The following is a 19,046-nucleotide window of genomic DNA, read 5'->3' as shown; positions in this document are numbered from 1 at the left end:
ATAATATATGCAAAAAGGCAACTGATAAATATCATCAAGATAAATATGTAAGTAATGAATTTGTATTTTGACTAAGATTAATTTCTAAGTAAGAATTTGTATTTTTGATTTCTATAAATATGCAAATAATGAATTTATACCTTTGATAAGGATACTACATATGTATTGACTGTCTATTTTTTGTATAACAAAGTTAAAAAGTATTAAATAATATAATTAGAGAAGTTTAGGAAAATTAGTTAGCTTAATTAATTATTAATTAGGAATAAGAGCATAGGTTTAGATCAATAAGGAAGCTGGTTAATTTTAAATCAGTTACTTACGGAGAAGGGGCAGGATTAAATAAGTTTGTACTTCTTCTAACTCCTTTTCGAATATGTAAACCAAATCATCAAGTGTTCCAAATTTTCTTTTGCTTTACGCTTTTCATTGTCTGCGAATATTACTTTTTTCTGTCTGCCTGCTCATTTGCATGATCATCTCTCTTTTTTTCTTTTTTACATGTTTGAAATAAATTTCCAAATTCCCAGTTTCCAAATTTCCAATTGCTTGCGTGCTGATTAATGCTTACATTGATCACACTGAGGCTGGTGATTGTAAAATCATCTACACATCATATTGATGGTGTTCTTATGGTATGATCTGACACAAAGTGGGATTCACTTTCTTAATACTTTATCAAACTATAATTGCTTCAAACGTCTTTCGATATTATAATAGCCCTCTAGTCTGCCAAAGCCACACAATCATATTTAGTTCTGGAAGCTTTACTTGTCTTTTTTATAATTTTCACAAAATATAATTTAGTCTCAGCAGCTGCCGTTCCACTAAACAACTTGTCTTTGTGTGTCCTAAATGTGTAAACAAACATGATGCTCTACAGAGGACCTTGATGGGGAAGTTGCCTTCCATCTCCCGTAGGAATTTGTCCATCCTCTTGCGTCCATCCTCATCAACAGAGGCACAGATGGACCAGATAAGGCTGAAGATGAACCAGAGCTCCACCATCCTACCCAAGTTTTCTGTGTCTGAAGTATTCACCTGCAGTAAGGGAGAAAATATCATATTCTAATGTCAGTTTCACACATTTGGGATTTACTTTATAATGTTTTTGTAATTAGTGGCTTTAATCTAATGAAAAGTCATACATTAGTTACAGCAAATACCATTTAGGGATCAACATTGAAGGTGTGCTGGAAAGTGGTTGCCCGTGAGGGGATTATAATGTGCAGTGGAGGTTAGAAATTGCTCTTTACGTGTCATACCCCATTGCTGGATGTGGCCAGGCAGTCATAAAGGCGGCAGAGAGAGATTACTCCATTGAGCTCAGTGATGGGAATCAGCTCTTTACAGTTGCTCCTCTTAAACTTCAGTGTGTTCTCTATGTATTTCTCAAACAAACGCTCTAAATGGTTCACTTCAGCCTGTGGAGAAATTGAGCATTTAGGAGATCAATAGGTTGCCAGAAAATAGAGGGATAGAATGGGAGTCATTGAGTAAAGTTGTTCTAAAAGGAAACTTTGAGTTATTATGAGTGAATGCATTGTACCTTGTGTCGCTTGCTCAGCCAGGACTGAACAAAAGGCTTCCATCCCAGATCAGTGTAATCATTGTAGACCATCCCACAGCGAGACACTGTAGCTGGAGAGGCCATTGCCAGGTTCTCCACTTCAAACAGCAGAGACACCTGTGACAAAAAATAGTTTTTGAATAGATTTTGGTTGTAATTTGACTTTAAGTGACTGATCATGATGCAGTTAAACATGGTAATTAATTTGGTTTGTTTTATTAGTGATTTTTTTTTTTAAATATATAATCTGGGACCACGAACAGGTAAGAATTATTGTCCCCAAAAAGAAAATGTGTGTCAACAGAGTGTGCATTTTTTGTGTCTTCAGAACATTTACATACAACAACATACCGTGTAAATGTTTGTACAGTGAAGTTGTGTGTTATTCTGACTTTTTTACACCAATTACTGTGATTGCTGAAGTTACATTTCAATGTTATTAGGTTCTCTTCTCGAGAGGCAGAATGCTGACATCAATTTCAAAGAAACAGCAAATTTAATTAACTTAAAACCATGACTTTTTCATCATGCACATTCATGTTTATTGTCAGTATGTCTTAAAAGGGAAACTGTGTTTTTCAGCTCATTAGTGTGTTGGCTAAATTTTATTGAAAGCTCCTTCCCTCTCTTAATTATGTAAAGCGCATAAACATGGTGGTGATTTGTTGGCTGTCGCTTTGTTCCATTTTTTACATGAGCCAGACTGTCAGCTAAATGGATCAAGCCACTTGAATGTTCTGGCTCCCTCTCAGTTTTAAGCTTTTAATCTTACCCTGTCTTTGTGCTTCTGCCTTGTGCAATGTACTAGACAGAAACCAAAACAGCCCACTTTGTTTCCTTTGAGACACAACTTTTAGTGGCTGCACAGAACAAAAGTTATCCATTGCATATTCACTACTTCCTATTTGGAAACTTGTAAAAGTTGGCAATGACTAGCTCCCAATTGTTGGCTGGAATTATGACTACTGTAATTCTTAACACAATGTTTTCACATTTGAATGACTTTGAAATTTAATCTCTGAAAAAGCACAAGTGCGCTGATTTAATTTTAGCTGCTTCAGTTTCAGGGTCCTGGTGCTGTGCAAACTGTGAGTTTAGTTTCAAGCTCTGTTCCCACCTGTTCAGGCATGGAGATCCTCTCTCCATTAATGAGTGTGAGCACCTTGTTGTCATCCATAACAGAGTTCATGCTCTCTATCCACAGTGTGTCAACGGGCCCGTCAAACACGATCCACTTCTCGTCTGGTTTGTCGTCTTAAGAACAGAGACAACAGTGTGTGATAGAAAAAGAAAAGGGCCTTTTAAATATAGTGGGAATGTTCATATTGTGACAGATATTTTGCACACAATTTTAAGACAGCAGAATTAATATGTCTGTGATGTTAGCAGTTTACATTTCCATTTTTTAAAAAATGTGTAAAAATTACTTGCAATTTTTAGATTTGTGGTTTGAAAAGCATTTACATACTGACCACAAAACGTTGGTGTCTATACAAGAGAGTCATGTACCAGTGTTTGTGTTGCATGGCAAAGTAATACTAACATTTTCGTGTTATGTGTTAGATTCAATACACTATTTTCCCAGTAGCTTTACTACAACAGCCAAATAGCCTGGTGAAAAGAAGAAAGTGATCTGCCATATACCACTTTTCTCTCTGGACTTCGTGCTTGTTTAGTCAGAATTTCATTCAACCTGAGGGTGAACAAGGACCTGTGCATGGATGGATACTCTATGAGACAATATAAAAATTGATTTTAGTTGAGCTGGAGTTTAGAAATAGGAATGAAATACATCCAGAGGAAGAGCCATAAGTCCCTTGTGTGTATTCACATATACTATATTACATGTAGTATAAACAGCAATGTGTGGGTTTTTTTATTTCGTTTTTTTTTTTTTTTCTGGTAGGCACCTGCGCAGGCTGATCTCATGAGTGAAGACAGCACTCCATCAGTCCACTCGTTGGTGGAGAGGTCGTTCTCTCCATACAGCTCCCCCAGACTCATTGCCTTTGGGTTCAAAGGAAAATCCTGTTGTTCCACGGGGACCAAAGCATGAGAGAGATGATGATAAAAAAAAGTCAATTATAAATGGCAGATAAGAATTACTGAAGGCAGCAACGATGCAAACATAATATTAGAAAAGCAGCTTTTCACAGAGCGTGCATTTTTTTCCCCCAAATGTATAGTTTTTCTTGACCCCTGATATTAATAAGGTAAGATAATACATATAAGTACATTTTTTGTACAACTTAGTACATGGAGAACAAATACAGACATATCTATATGTTTTTGTTATGTTAGTTGTCACTGTCAAATTAGTGTTGAGAGTGCGTACTGTCTCTGTGGTCACTGAAGCATGCGCAGATTTCATTTCCTTAATCGTCTAATGTGCGAGTTTCACAAGTGTTTTGGAGTTGAGTGTATAATTTCTTTGGCTTGCTCTGGTTCCAGCGTTACAAAATGACATCCTCAAAATTTGGTTCAAGAGAGAAAGGAAGCCTTATCTTGTTATTGCGGTGACCTTTCCTTCACACGAGTAGTTCCAACATGTTTCAAATGTCTGTGTGTAAGTGTGTGTTTGTGTGTGTGTTTACCTGTGTGAGTGCATGTGTTTGCATGTGGGTGGAATAAAACCACACAATAAAGAAGGAAAGAGACAGAAACTGGAAATCTGAGAGAGAGGAGGCTGGCATGGGGAGAGACACCAGAAATAGATATGAAAAGAGCGCTGAGGAAAAAAGACAAAGCAAGAGATAAAAAATAGGGAGAAGTTAGCAGAAGGAGGTAAGATAAAAAGTAATAATGGCAGTAAGAGGGAAAACATGACGGTTTTCGAATGGCTGTTTTACAAGAAGTAATAAACTAGTGCCTAAAAAAATAGGCAGCGCTGGATGAAAACAGTAAAAATGTGCATGAAACCAGCTGCTTGAGTCATTTGGATTAACACCTAATTTGAGAGGCAGTTGTTATTTGTCACTTTGTGTAAATTTGAAAAGGATTGTTCTCTTTAGACCAAGCAACATTCTTTTTGATTAAAGGAGCAGTATCAGGCAATAAATTACAGTGTGTTCTTTTCCATCCACACCCACCTGGACCAGCTGGAAGCCAGGCACTCCCTTTCGGTGCAAAGAAGTGAGGGCATTTTGCAGAGTTCTCCAGGTGACACTCTTAGCACTACCTGTCTTACCCACCAGCATGGAGGAGTGTCGGGAGTTTTTGGTCTCATAAAGTTGGATGACTTTGGTCACAGTAAAAGGAGTCACCTGCAAACTGCTCTGGCAAAGCTCCAACTTTATAGCCTCCTCCAACTACAACAAAATGAAAAGATAGTCACAGTGAAAGTGATACCCTGAGTGATGCCGTCAAGTTGTATTCAAGCTCTTGCGTGTTGGATTAAGTAGCATCTAGTGGTAAAGTTGCAGATAGCGACAAACTGAAACTTCTGTGTAACGTGTGTATACCTACAGTGGCTGAAGCGAAAATGCAAAATGTGAACGGCCTTAAGTAAAGCCAGTGTTTGGTTTGTCCATTCTGGGCTATGCATATGCAGGGCCCCAAGGGATGGGCAGATTGAAAAAGATGTGTGGACCAAGATACTATCTCATTGATCGATCTTGCTTCTTTCTCTTTCCTCCAAACAAGGGTAATCTCAAAAATTTGCAATCTGCTCATCACAGTATAGTCAGACAAAAAAAACCAGCAGAGATGAAAAATGCAACATCAAGGCAGCATTAAATATTCAGCCTGCATATGTGCGCTCAGTGTGTGCCTTACATGCTATGATTTATGTCTGTATAATTAATTTATGTCTGTATAATTAATATACCCTCTCCACCAAAGAGGCAGCCATATAGAACGGCTGCTGACCTACCTTGCCATAGTCTATGACGGGGGTTTCCACAGCAGGGAACAGGTCCTGTGTGATCCCATTGAACAGTGGCACATCAGTGGAGGTTAGCTTAGCAATGTTCATGTCTTTCATTGCCATTAACAAGATCTGAGGACAGAGACACAAAGATAGATTCAGGCACAATTATGTTTCCTATCGAAAGATTCAGTTTATTTGAAAAGGGAAAAACACTAGTTACTTAGTTCAGTTAAATATTTAGGCGCTGGTTCTTCTATGATTTGACATGGCCGTTAGATTAATGCTAAAAGAGAGATGACAGCTCAGCTTAAGTTCACAGCAACTCATTATCAGTCATAGAAACTGCCTGCTATTCCCATGGAATTTAGTCTGTTTAGTATGAAATTCCCTCTTTGTGTTTCATCATACAGTGTCTCCTCATTGATCTGCAGGGGAGGCCCACAGTTAATTTAACTATGGGAGACACCTACTTGATTTGACTTCGGTAGCCTCACGCCAGCTTCTAATAAACCTTTGAATACACTTTTGTACATAATAAGGACTGTAGATATTGTCCCTCGTCACTTACACAGGAGGTGCATTAGTAAGAGATCTCTTAATGGCCAGTGCGAACAGCAGGAATGATTATAGTAAGCAAAACCTGTTTAAATGCTTATATAGACACATGACTGAAATTGTTAACCTACCCTACATGTAAACAGTTCAGCATTAATCCTTTAGAATCTGGATGGACATCAGTTTTGTTGAGCTGCATCCAGATGCCTTTCACAGGCATTTAAACCTAATGAACCTGAGAAAACGGGTTTGATTTCTTTTAAAAACTTTGGGAAAAGGCAATAAACAACTAAAAAAAAACAAGTAAAAGGTGATAAGAAAATAAATTGAAAATTAGGTGTTGGGAGATTATTAGATATGTACTGATAGTTATAGTTATTGTAATTCTATGATTACAATTAGGATACAGAAAAAAAAAGTAATTTTCTTGTAATTATTTTTCTTGCTAATTTTTGGGCCATTCCGAGTTAAGTTGCTCATTGGTTTCTTCCCATGTTTTTGACAGAAATTAAGTCAATTTGCTCAGGTTTCAGGGGGTTAAATACCAGTGGACTAGTTTGTTTTACATAAGAGAAACCTACTTCTTCATCAGGAATGTTGGGGCAAGAGCGCCGCTTCTTTCCAGCATAGCGGAGCAAGGAGGTGAGAGCACGCAGGCCAAAATCATAGTGGTCCTGTTTAGACAGCTGCTGCACTGCGAGGGAGTACAGGGTGTATACTTTCTTAGCCAGAAGCTATGAAGACGGAGACAGAGACAGATGTGGGGTGACACAGAGTAACAACATAAACAGAGACAAAAAAATAAGAAACAAAGGGCAGAGGAAGAAGGCTGAATGTTGACTGAATTCATTTTGTGCGTGTGTGTGTGTGTGTGTGTGTGTGTGTGTGTGTGTGTGTGTGTGTGTGCAGGGGGCAGGGAGATGCTGTGGATCAAGAGTTGGCACAATCTGGTGACTGGGTGTATCTCAGCCCCTCCCTAGCCCTCCCTTTTTTTGATACCTATTTCACATTCCAGGGAGGAGGCACTCGAGCCAAAAGTCAAGGGTTTGGTTACTCTTTAGCCAGGATTAAAATTTACAGTATAAACCAGAGATGAGCCAGGATGACTTAGCAGGGCAGTGTGCAAGTAAAGAATGTCACTGAGCATGAATCCATCACTTCACATTCCCTGCCTTATTGGACATAAAAGACACATCCTAAGTCATACATCCTGTCAACCCTCAAAAAACTCTATGCGAGTCTGTAACTTTGATGAAAAGGCAAGCAGTGCATTTCTAATTGAATCCATCAGATTGACTTGATGATATTGCATCTCTATCATTGTAGAAGAACTTAATCTCATCTGCTGATTGCCTGAGCTCTTCACATAAAAGAAGCAGGAATGTTTCATTAAGGCTGTGATAATTCAACAGGATACACTTTAGAAATCAGTGCGTATTCAGAACTGTGTACAGGGTAAAAATAGCTCCCAGACCGAATTCATTAAATAGATACATCCACTATACAGACAAGGCCTTGTTACTGAGAAGAGAGAGAGTTGAAGTAAGGCTTTCTTATAGGTACACAGAGAAATAATCTGCAGCTCTTTATAACTGGCCGACAACCAGCAAACTAATCCAACTTTCATTAGGCGGGCTTCCATTTACCCTCAAATTGCGCATGTTAAATGCGTATAATGGAAACATGTCAATTTAGAAAAAACTCCCATTTTTCACAAAACAGTTTTTACCCTGGCATGGGTTGTGTATTTCAGGGGATTCGAAAAAGCAATATTTTGCAAAACTGCAATGAAAACTCTTTTTGGGCTTTTATAGGTCACATGCTTGTCAGTAAGAATTGGCTCCTTCGGGGATGATGCAGCAGGTGCTACAAGAGAAGTTACTGCATCGCATAAATTGTTAAAAGTTGAGTGGATTAACTGGAAGTTTTGAATCCACAATTCTTTGGTGAAATTTTGGACTATCACCTCCCAGAAATCCCTCATACATGGCCGCTCTCATGTGTAAGAGGCTTGCTTTTCCATTATTGCTTGCATAACACGCCTAAGTCACCTTCAATTGGAAATAATGACAGCTAGTACAATGGCTGCAATAGAAATAAATCCGGTAATGTTATGAACATCCATGTCCATGCTTCTTGAAATGTTATTGCGAGAGGCAACAGAAGTCGCATAACATCACTCAATGGAAACACTGTCATCTGGCAATTGTGTTTTATCCACATTATAAAATATGGCTTAAATTTAGCACAAATCTGTACTGACAAACCACCAATTGAGTGTCTTTACATACATATTTTCTTGGCTTCTTTCAGTATGACCCTAGTGTTTTGATGATACTTTGAATTGGTGCACTGTCAGGTTTCTCAAAACCAGGATAAGGCCTTATACAGATTTTTGAAACCAGGATATGATTTACACACGCAACACATTACCAAGATACTCCAAAAACCTAATCACAACCCGGATATTTTTGTGATATTAGCAACGAACATGCCTGCACCTAAATCAACGATTCAGTTCATTTTAAAGACGATTATTCTCTATCAAATGCAGCAGAAAGTGTTTACCATCCTAATCTAAAAATACACTTTAACCCTAGGACTAGGACTAATCTTCATTACACTACTTTCTTTTTTATCTATTCTCTTTTACCTTTTTTTTCCAGCCCAACACTAATATTAATATAATCTAATATTTTCTTGAGTGGAAGTACCTTGCAGTTGTTGAAGCCCTCTCCAAACAGTATGATCTCAGCGATTAGAGTAGAATCTGGCACCACCATGGAGATAGGTCTGAACATGGACTTGAGGTTGTCTGGAAGCTCAGTGCGACCAGCGTAACCTAGAAAAAAATACAAATGGATAAAATATATATATAAATTTATGATAGTTGTTTTTATGCCAAAACAAAACATCCACTTAAAATGTCTCAAACTACTTATGCAATATAATCCACATAAAATGCTATGTTTGCATTTATACATTTGTGTTGACCTACCAGGATTCATGGTGATAAAGATGCCACATGACCAGACCAGACGTATGTGCTGCCCATCAAAGTAGAACTTGGACTGTCCAGCTGCAAGGGCAGATAGGATGGAGAGGATCTGCTGGGCCACTACCGACAGCACCTCAATGTTGATTCGGTTGAACTCATCGAAGCACCCCCATGCTCCTGTCTATTAAGGGTGGACACATTGAGATACATACAGATCACGTGGAGAGAACAGACTCCATTCCAATGAAGAAAAAATAAAAATTACATTGTAGACCAGAAGTTTAGCATAGATTTTTTCTCCCCATAGCTGAGTAACAAATCATTTGCCACATTTTTAACACACAGACCATTATGTCAATGTACAAACATTAAATACCAGTGATGCAAAGTAATTAGGTACAGTACAAGCAAGTGTAGTTAAGTAATTTTACTTTATTTTTATAACGGCCATGTATTATTGTGGATTAAGCTAGCTGGGAGAATATAAAGAAGTTGAAATTATCAGACACAACATTAATGATGCTTACATGTTAATGAATCAGTATTTAGAATTCAGTGATATTATATACATTATTCTGAAATGGCCCATTTTGCATAATGAGTACTTTTACTTTGGAACTTTAAAGGTCCTGTGTGTAGGATTTAGTGTCATCTAGTGACGAGGTTTCACATGCACGCACGCCGGCACGCATGCCGGCACGCACGCACGCACGCGCGCGCGCGCACACACACACACACACACACACACACACACACACACACTTGTGTGTAGCCGTAATGAGCAGCATATTCAGTCATGTCTTTATTTAAAAGGTATGAAAAACTCCTGTTTTACCTTTATTTAGGTTGACAACATAATTATTATAATGATTTTGACTACAGTCATCATAATTATCACTGTCATGCCTTATCTTGTAGTGTTTTCCTACCTGTGCCAGGCCAGAGTACATGCGTCCCATGGATTTGTAGTCTAGTCCTTCAGAGCAGTTGACAACAATGACATACATGCCCAGAGCTTTGCCTAAGTCCTTCACTGTCTCTGTCTTCCCAGTACCAGCTGGGCCTTTAGGAGAGCCCCCCCGATGGAGATGGAGTGCTGTGGTCAAGGTCATGTAACACCTGGACAGAGTCAAATATTTAAAGAAAGACATTTACGCTACAGAGAATCAACGTAGGGAAAAAAAAAATCATTATAGGCAAACATGAACAGTATATGTATTTAGTAATAAATGCTAAGAATATGTTTTAGTATTGCAACAACATTAAACAAATTAAATAAATATATCCTAAAAACTTTGAAAATACAATGTTTGTAACAACAAGGTCTAAAATTAAAATGATAAATACAGACTGACTGATGTGTTGATGCATTCATTGGTTAGTGCGTTAATTAACTGATTGACTGCTACCTGTCAGTAAGTGGAGTTATGACGAGCCGTCCAGAGTTGCCCAGGTACTCATAGCCATACTTAAAACTTGTGTTGGTTTGTCGGATTATGCAATCATTCTGATCCTATTAGGAGAGGAAACAAACCAGGAAAGGGGAAAGATTTGTGAAAGCTGTCTCTGTCTCCTTCCAACTCATCTCAGCTCAACAAATTTGCCATTGGGCAGGTCAGCAAACTGAATGGAGGGGATAAGATGTAGTGAGGTGTATGTCCTCTGCAGGAATCCTCTGGACAAACACACCACATGCAAAAGCCACAAAGCACAGCCACAAAAAAACTGTTGCAGAAACAATGGCTTGATTAAAATCACATGTGCTCTTTTTTTGTCCATGCTGCCTCTCCCCTGTTCTCTACACAGTCTGCTGGGCTTTTCTTACTTGCATCTCTCAGACTCTCATACCTTCTCCCAGTATAGTCGCAGCTGGCAGAGCCACTCGAAGGCATTGACATCATTGCACCCTGCCTTGGCCAGCTTATCAATGACATCCCGAGCATGAACCTCCACTGTGACCAGCGCTACAATCTTTAGACGAAGGACTTTGGACAGGTTGCCGCGGATGATCTCTGAATAGCACTGAAGCATGGAGACCTGAGAAACAACAGACAGATGCTTTTAATTCTTGATATCATTACACTAGCTATTCATGGCACTGAAAAACAATTTTATTTGGTTTGAATCATCACACTGGGTACAAAGCTTTTAGCTTGCTGAATGGAAACATACTGGTAACTTATGACATCAGCAAAAGGTTTTTAAGTTTCAGAAAAGTTTAGTTGAGCAACAATAATCTGATCAAACCTGTTTCCTCTTCATGGACTTTAGGGAGGACTTATCACCTCTCTCCTTGCTGGTAACGAGAGATTTAGTGACATCAGTGGTCCACTGGATCTGACTAGCAGTGATCAGCATCTTAAACAGGAAAAAATACAAGCTTAACTTTTTTATTTTTTTTTATTTTCAGCTTTGTTATAATATTTTCCCCCAATGACATGGACTGATCAAAACCAATAGGAATGGACAGGGGTTAATTTAGTATAGCAGGAACTGGTATTTGTAAACACAGCAAATGGTATATAGTATGTTGCCCGAAATGGCATAAATACATTCATAGTATAGTGTGTGATCAGAAATGGCATAAAAGCATCATAGTATAGTGTGCTGTCCAAAATGGCATGAAAACTTCATAGAATAGTATGTCGTCCGAAATGGTATTCCTTTTAATGACCACCATTGACAGTAAGTCAAGAGCATGCCACTGCATCACTGTCGGGTATGAATGTCAGATAGGTGAAGATGCAGAGGCACCATAAGGAAGACACATGTACCTGTCCTGGCCATTCTTTGACCCATTTGTCTCTCTGTTCTGACATCTTCTTCAGAGCTTTGAGGCAGTTCATCAGATGACTCTTCAGTGTGAGACGCATGGCCTTCTCAACATCACACAGCCAAATCTATATACACACAAAGCATATCAGTGCTTAAATTCTCCACCGTCACCCTCTGTACTGTATTCATGAACACAAATGACGACATATCAACATAACACTCTGAACACCGTGATCATAATCATCACTGCGGTACCTCCACAGGTCTGTCCAGATGCACTGTCTCGTAGAATGTAACAAACTCCCCGTCAGCGGAGAACATCCCAGTGGCTTGGAATTTAGTGGCCTAAAGAAGAAAACACATACACAGTAACAGCTCTCTGTGCCTACTGGTCCAATTCTGTATAATGTGAAAAAATTGTTTTGTTGTCCAGGTTTTGGAGCTGCTTCATCCTGGAAATTTGACATAAATAACAGTAATGCTGAAACCAGGTAATACATTTAGCAAAAAGTAACCTTATCAATGTAGATGCTTTCGCAGAGAAATCCCAACAACTAAGACTTAAAAGAACAAAAAGAAAGAAATACCACTTGGCACAAGGTTCGGTTTGAATAGGTGTTTCTGCAGAGTAGTATGCTTTGATATCTGTTAATGAGGTCTGATGGTGCACCAATGGAGAGTGCACTTGATTGTGTCTTGTTTGAAGACACTGACACTTTATAAAAAAGCTACGTAACAAATGAACCTGCTGTGTGTATCATATTCTTTTGCCCCAATAACCTTACCGAACTTTGATTGAATATTTACTTTGAAAGTATCCTCCTGATGCACATGACATACCTAACCAACAGTAATACTGACATTATTAAAGCGTTACAAATATGCTTTCAAGGCTTAATAATTTCCATAAACAAAACATTACATATCTGGCATATAAGCTTTCCTATATTTTTGTGTCCCATCATATCCCTTTAGTGGAGGAGTGCATGAATGAATCTGTTGTAGCAAGTATAGCTTAAAGAAACATAGATCTAATCTCAACTAAATAGCCTTCAATTATTCTTTTGCAGTCTTAAGTATTGCCGCGCTGGCCACTGAGCGTATGTTGATTTTATAATTACTTTTATGCTCTCTGCCTTTTCAATACACAGGCTCCTGATGTTGTCAAAACACTTTTTCAGATGGGGTTGCATGGCTTCTGGGTTCTGTGACTGGCCCAGGATCTCCAGCACATCATCATTGGACAGGAAGTAAAATCTCGGGAAGATCTGCCTCTTGGTCTCCAGGTACATGTCAAGGGCCTTCTGTATATCCTCCAGCTTTGCACTCATCTCTGTCAGCTTCTCAGGCAAGCCTGAAAGACAGAAGAGACACGGTTTGAAGACTTTTTGCTTTAGTCCTAAAGAAGTCTCTTTGGGCCAGTGTCTTATCACAAGTTTGTTTTTTTTACCTCACTAAAATCCTTCCTAAATGTTCTTTATCAAGTATAAGAGGCTGCAAATTCATGAAATCTGATTCAAAACATTTTTTTATTTCTATGACATGAGGACAGAGGAAAATCTGATGATGTGACTCCATGTACAGTTGTGATAACAGCATGTTCTTCATAGAAACATGAAGTATGTTGTCATACCGGGGTGATGCGTTCCCTTTAAGGCGTTGTTGTCCTCGTGGAGTCTGCCCATGATGGTCTTCCAACTAGAACTAATGTCTTCAAACTCTTTGCACTCACAAGGCAGCTGCTCTCTGATGTCCTTTCCTTGAAAAATGTTCTAGAGGGAGAAAAGAAAATGGAAAGTGACAGATATATATTGCATTGTGAAGAGATGTTAATTATCCATGACACCGAAAAAAAGGTGATGTATGATAAATTGACGACAGTGAGAAAACAGTGGTGAGAAAAACAAAAAACACCGGGTGATACTTTATTCAATGCATCAGCTTTTCAGCCCTTCCTGATGGGTATGCTCCTATTTTAATCAGTCCACTACAGGTGGTGTACTAGTTTGCCCATGCTGGCACTAAATGCCTAAGTGCCTAATTGCGGTCCGAAGTGCATTTTTATGCTTCATGTCCATGTTCTGGTTAATGGTGTTTTGGGCTAGGAGCACTGGCAAAACACAGGTGACCTACACTCAGTATCATAGAAGCAGCTGCTGCTCTGCCAACATATAGCTCAAATGGCACCTCCTGTGCAGACACAGTGTTACGGTAAAAACCAACAACGTACTGCATCCAACAGTGGTTGCTCTGATGTGTGCCAAATGTGCATTAATAGAACTTACGGTATATTGTGCTAGAATCCAACAATTAATCATCAAGTCAACTGAAGTAAACTCAAACTCTCCAATAACAAAAGACCACAGCAGATAATAAATGTGTAAAAAAATGTCAACCATAACGCAAGGAATACTAATTTAAAATAATAATATGTACGCATGTCAGTGTGTTTCGCGTACCTCCAGATAAATCCACTGACGTTGCACAGTGAGGATCATCTCAATGACCTCCAGCACCTGAGACAGCTGCCGCTCCCAGCTGTCCACCTCCCGCTCAAAAGCTTTGACAAACCGAGAAGCCTTCATAGTGGACAGAATAACCATGTTGTCCTCTAGGGCCTGGAAAACCTCCTCTGTGCCTCTGGGAGAGACAAAAAGGGACAATTAAACTGCTGATGATTGCTTGATACAAATTCCCATGGCAACACATCTCCACAGAGTAAAAAGTCAGTGAAGTAAAGTCAGTGTGTGAAACTAAAGGAAGCCCTTGTTAACATGCATGATTATTATTTGATGAAGTCAAATAATGAATTAAAGAAAAAAAAAAAAGACGGATAATCTGAGTTCGTGTTATGAGAATTAGTTTCCATTTGCAAAAATACTCTGAGTTGGACAAGGTGCTTTGTTATGTATTTTTCTTAATCAGCTTTCATCTAGGTTTATTGAAAACTTGGCAGACATCCCAAGTCATTAGTCTCATGTGATCTGCATACATGTCAGCATTCAATTACCAGTAAATTTATTTCTCTGACATTTCTGTTTAGTGTTGAGCTCTTTTTCATTTGCAGTTAATTTCTCAAAATGAATTAATCAAAATTTAATTTCTTTCATCCTTACTTTCCTCTCCCTTGCATTACAATCTCACTGTGTGTCTCTCTCTGTTGTGTTTACTGTGGGGCAGTGCCTGACTGTAGCCTTCTCTCCTCTGTCAAATCAGTGGCAGTGGCTTGAGCAGCTAATTAGATTGGGCCTGAGGTTTGACTCTATTCATTTTTATATGCAGCAGATGGCCTGGGTATTCCTGCTTTCACCAGCCAGGCTGTCATTTGCTTAACCCTGCTCTGCTCGCTCATTTTTGACGACAAACAAACACAGTATTTTTTTCTGTCTTTCACAACAAGGCTGTTAACAGACAGATCACTCTGATATCAGCATCACATATGCACTCTGCTATACAACCATGTTTTAAAGTCACTGCATTCATCTATACACAAACAAAGCAAAATTGAGACACAACAGGATGCCAGTTTTGATTAATACTGAGTTGTGGGATCTAATGATGCAGGTTAATAAGACATAATGAGGACACAAGTCTATGACCATAAGTTGTTAAGTTTAAGCCTCCACCAAACCCCGCCTTCCTCACCTCAGCCGATAGTGACCATCATTTTTGTAAGGTGCTATGTCCAGCATCGTCTCTTTCCATGTCTTGGTAATGTCCTCCAGACTCTTAAATAGCAACCACACAGACTAATGTTAACAGCGAGAACACACCACTGAGAGGTGGCAACATCTCTATGAGCTTGCCAAACTGTAACTAGTTCTTTTTTTTTCTTTCTATTTTCAAAAAAAGAGCAACGTATCATTAAACTTTGAATAAAACTTCGAATAACACTTTTCTGAAACCTTATGGAGTGATTCAATTTTTTTTTTTATGATTAACATTTGTATTGTTTTTTTAACACTGTAACAGAGCATGGAAACAAAGAATGGTAAATTCACCACAGATTTCCAACCCACCCCCACCCCCAAAACAAACAAACCCCCTTAAACATTCACCACCAACTGCTGATCCTTCTTCGGTTGCTAATAGGAGTAATTCAATCTTAAAAATCTGACATTTTGATTACTTCTTTGGGCGAGAAAATCTCAAATAAATCCCATCACATGACTACACCTTTCAGGCTCCCCTTAACTCACAGAGTGTGCCTGGAAAGCTGTCCCAGTTTGAAATTGCTGTCATAGTAAATCAACTGCTAATGAAATGCAGATTGTGAGTGCAAACTGAATGAAAGCAAATTTGCACTGTGCTTCTGTGTGCATAAATCTGGTCCACAAACTGCACTGATATAACCCCTGTGAGTGCTGAGGTGCATGGTAAAAAGGTGGAGAGGGGCTGGGGCAAGATTGATGTTGACAAAGGTTGAGAGGCAGACACTTATGCTCCATGAGCTGGCAGTGCTACCCTAAAACAGCAGGTCTAAAAGCAGGTTGAAAGGAGCCACTGAACATAAATCTAGACAAGAGGAAGAGACTGGACCTGTTCAATGGAGAGTTCCTTGCTGGCGGCTCCAGAAATGTCACAGATCTTGTCAGTATACTTGTCAAGGCCAAGTGATATGATCTTCTCAAGGGTGAATTCAGAGCTGGTTTGGTCAAAAGAGCACTGCAGCTCTTGGCAGATCTGCTTCCAGTGCCTGAAAGAAAGGTGGCATTGGAAAATTGGTTTGTCTTAGTCTCACATTGTCCAGTAAGTCAGCTGAAGAGACACCATCCAGGTGGTTATTACCTAGTCAAGACAGCTTTATTTATATATTCTAAAATTAAAATTCATAAAAGGTGCTTTAAAAGGTGCTGCCAGCAGGAAAGCCATAAGAGAGTGTTTAAAAACAGCAATACCTACAGAATACAATGGGACTGTTATTATACATAACATCTTTCAGATGGAAAGGATTCTGTTTGCTTTAGACAGCAACAGGACAAGTTCTTAAAAAGATGGGGAAGTTTCATGGAGTAAATTAAACCTGTACGTTCTTAATTTATTATAAGTATTTTTATTTTAAGTTTAAGTTTGTATTTATTTATTTCAAATACATTTTTATTTGAATAGTTCTATTTATCAAGTTTGTTTTTCCCCTTTTTGAAATTTGTTCTTCTAGGTTCATATCTGTACTCTGTATTATTATTAACTGGCCCTTTTGGGGTTCTGTATTATTTTACTTGAATTCACTATTGTAGCATCTCTAAATGTAACTGTGATTTTACAGACAGAAAGCTTGGAGAGACGACACTACTAAGCCATATGAGGACTATCTATTTGGAGTCATTAGTCAACAGAGGTCACAACATACTAAAAAATAGTTACTACTTGCAAATGTTTCAATATACATCATCTGGTAATCCTGTACATGCTGGCAAAGTTAACGCTAAACTTTCATAATACTAAAACTTGATATTTATTATATATATACTTTTTATATTCATGAGATACTACATAACTACATTATAAGCTCACATGATGTTTGACAGCATCTGGGAATGCAGGACTGACCTCCTTACTGCTGACTGAATAACATATTTGTCACTAGTATCAGTAATGTACTACAGTGAATGTCTAGTGTGTGCTTCTCCTGCCTAAAAAAGTATATTTGGGGTATTTGTGGATTGCCTCGGTATAAATAGAGAGATATCTGGGCATGACAGATGTATCACTGTGCTCTGAGCTCTGCACAGGAACATCATTAGCACACTGACTGACACAACAGACAGCTGGCACTGTGAGAAGAGGGATGGAGGGTGAAATAGAAAGGGAGGATACGGAGCAGAGTCTGTGCCAACTATCACCCTCTGGCAGTTGTCTTCCTTTCAAATTGCAGCAACAGTGCTTTCATTCAGTGGAGGCAACTTAGTTATTAACCACAAAGTGAATAAACCCCCTTTTAAACCTTGCCCTCTCTCTCTATGTTTCTTTTCCATTACCAACTACCATAACAGTCAGTGTGCTGAACACAGGATGTGTTTTGCGTCTTTTTCTTTTTGTCTTCGTTTCGTATTAAATGGCAGAAGGCACAAAGACAAGATAGGATGCTGTTTCTGATAAAGAGAGTTTGCAGGCAGCCTGTGTGTATTCAAATGTGGCACCACTTTACCAGATGGTGGACAGAATGCAGCAAAAATCTCTCTCCTGCAGGAATGGAGCTACTGACATTGATAAAGGGAAACTAGACTGAGAGGAAGACCTTGAATAGAGGGAAGGAGAACACCAGGATTATTCTGCACAAATGGAAGAACCCAAATAGGCCTGAGTTTACAGAATGGCTTAAGCTCATGACAGAGACTGCTGTCTTTGACAATATGACTGCCAGGGTAAATAATGTCCTGAGCAAGACTAGCCAAACATGGCAAATTTTTCAGGCTCACATAAGAGGAGCAACACTTTGAAAGGGTAGCAGGGTACTAGAGAATGATATGTTTATGTATGTATACACTGTATTGTGTATGCATGTATACATGTTTATTTCTAAGAACGATTAGGGTACCAGTGTGGGTTTTCTGTGACTGCCTTTTAAATGGAGTGTTTTTTCCTTTCATTTTGGTTTGTTTAATGCAGTTTGATTGTATTTTATTCTTTTCTTGACTGTGGATCCATGTGTATCTGTATTATCTGTATTTTTGTATAAAGTCTATAAACTCAATATGTTAAAATTAATGTGTTAATATTAATATCAACTACAAAAAACGAAGGCAGCAGAACAAACTTTAGGGAGAGCATGCTGAACTAACAACAGTGATAAGCTTATTCTACTTAACTTAGCAACATGGTTAATGTCCATCCTTTTATTGAAAGTTGTCATTCCCTATAAATCAAACTAAGCATACATAAACTTCTGTTTAACTATTGAACAGGAGTGTTTATTCATGCTCCTGCCATGACTTGTAAATTACTGCAAGACAATATTCCCTAAGATCTACTGAAATGACAAGTGTTACATACAAAGTAATATGTATAGACACTTTGCTTCCAGGTAATACCTGTCTCTCATGGCTGGGTTCCTCAGATCGGCAATGAGAGGGATGATCCGCTTGAACTGGTCAATCTTGTTCTTGGAGAAATATACAATGTCCCAATCCTTATCCTGCAATGAGACAAACATCAGATTCTTATTATTGTGTGATAAAATATAGGGGCAGCTCAGGGATTTATTTTTTGGGAAGATGTGCATTTTGTGACAATAGCACCAGATTTTGTGTATCCAAAGGGAAGGTACTGTAAAATGCATT

General features: G+C 38.6%; 1 protein-coding gene across 2 annotated transcripts in view; it reads right to left on the bottom strand.

Annotated features, from left to right (window-relative positions):
* Positions 1-19,046, bottom strand: part of dnah2 (dynein, axonemal, heavy chain 2) — an 80,293-nt gene that overhangs the window by 36,425 nt on the left and 24,822 nt on the right. For both annotated transcript variants that reach the window (XM_088073712.1, XM_088073711.1), the window contains exons 26-47: positions 18,798-18,901; positions 16,306-16,462; positions 15,412-15,494; positions 14,226-14,406; positions 13,400-13,538; positions 12,888-13,120; positions 12,022-12,111; positions 11,766-11,891; positions 11,239-11,349; positions 10,840-11,028; positions 10,401-10,504; positions 9,921-10,110; positions 8,992-9,172; positions 8,708-8,835; positions 6,575-6,727; positions 5,442-5,567; positions 4,660-4,878; positions 3,481-3,598; positions 2,688-2,824; positions 1,550-1,687; positions 1,266-1,424; positions 889-1,041 (exon numbers count right to left, since the gene is read on the bottom strand). In XM_088073712.1, the coding sequence (XP_087929838.1) occupies positions 889-1,041; positions 1,266-1,424; positions 1,550-1,687; positions 2,688-2,824; positions 3,481-3,598; positions 4,660-4,878; positions 5,442-5,567; positions 6,575-6,727; positions 8,708-8,835; positions 8,992-9,172; positions 9,921-10,110; positions 10,401-10,504; positions 10,840-11,028; positions 11,239-11,349; positions 11,766-11,891; positions 12,022-12,111; positions 12,888-13,120; positions 13,400-13,538; positions 14,226-14,406; positions 15,412-15,494; positions 16,306-16,462; positions 18,798-18,901 (3,219 nt within the window). The remainder of the gene's footprint in view (positions 1-888; positions 1,042-1,265; positions 1,425-1,549; positions 1,688-2,687; positions 2,825-3,480; positions 3,599-4,659; positions 4,879-5,441; positions 5,568-6,574; positions 6,728-8,707; positions 8,836-8,991; positions 9,173-9,920; positions 10,111-10,400; positions 10,505-10,839; positions 11,029-11,238; positions 11,350-11,765; positions 11,892-12,021; positions 12,112-12,887; positions 13,121-13,399; positions 13,539-14,225; positions 14,407-15,411; positions 15,495-16,305; positions 16,463-18,797; positions 18,902-19,046) is intronic.

Source organism: Plectropomus leopardus, chromosome 23 (genome assembly GCF_026936395.1).
Source record: "Plectropomus leopardus strain MGB_pleo_1.0 chromosome 23, ASM2693639v1, whole genome shotgun sequence".
NCBI lineage: Eukaryota > Metazoa > Chordata > Actinopteri > Perciformes > Serranidae > Plectropomus > Plectropomus leopardus.
This window is presented reverse-complemented; position numbering and strand designations above follow the sequence as displayed.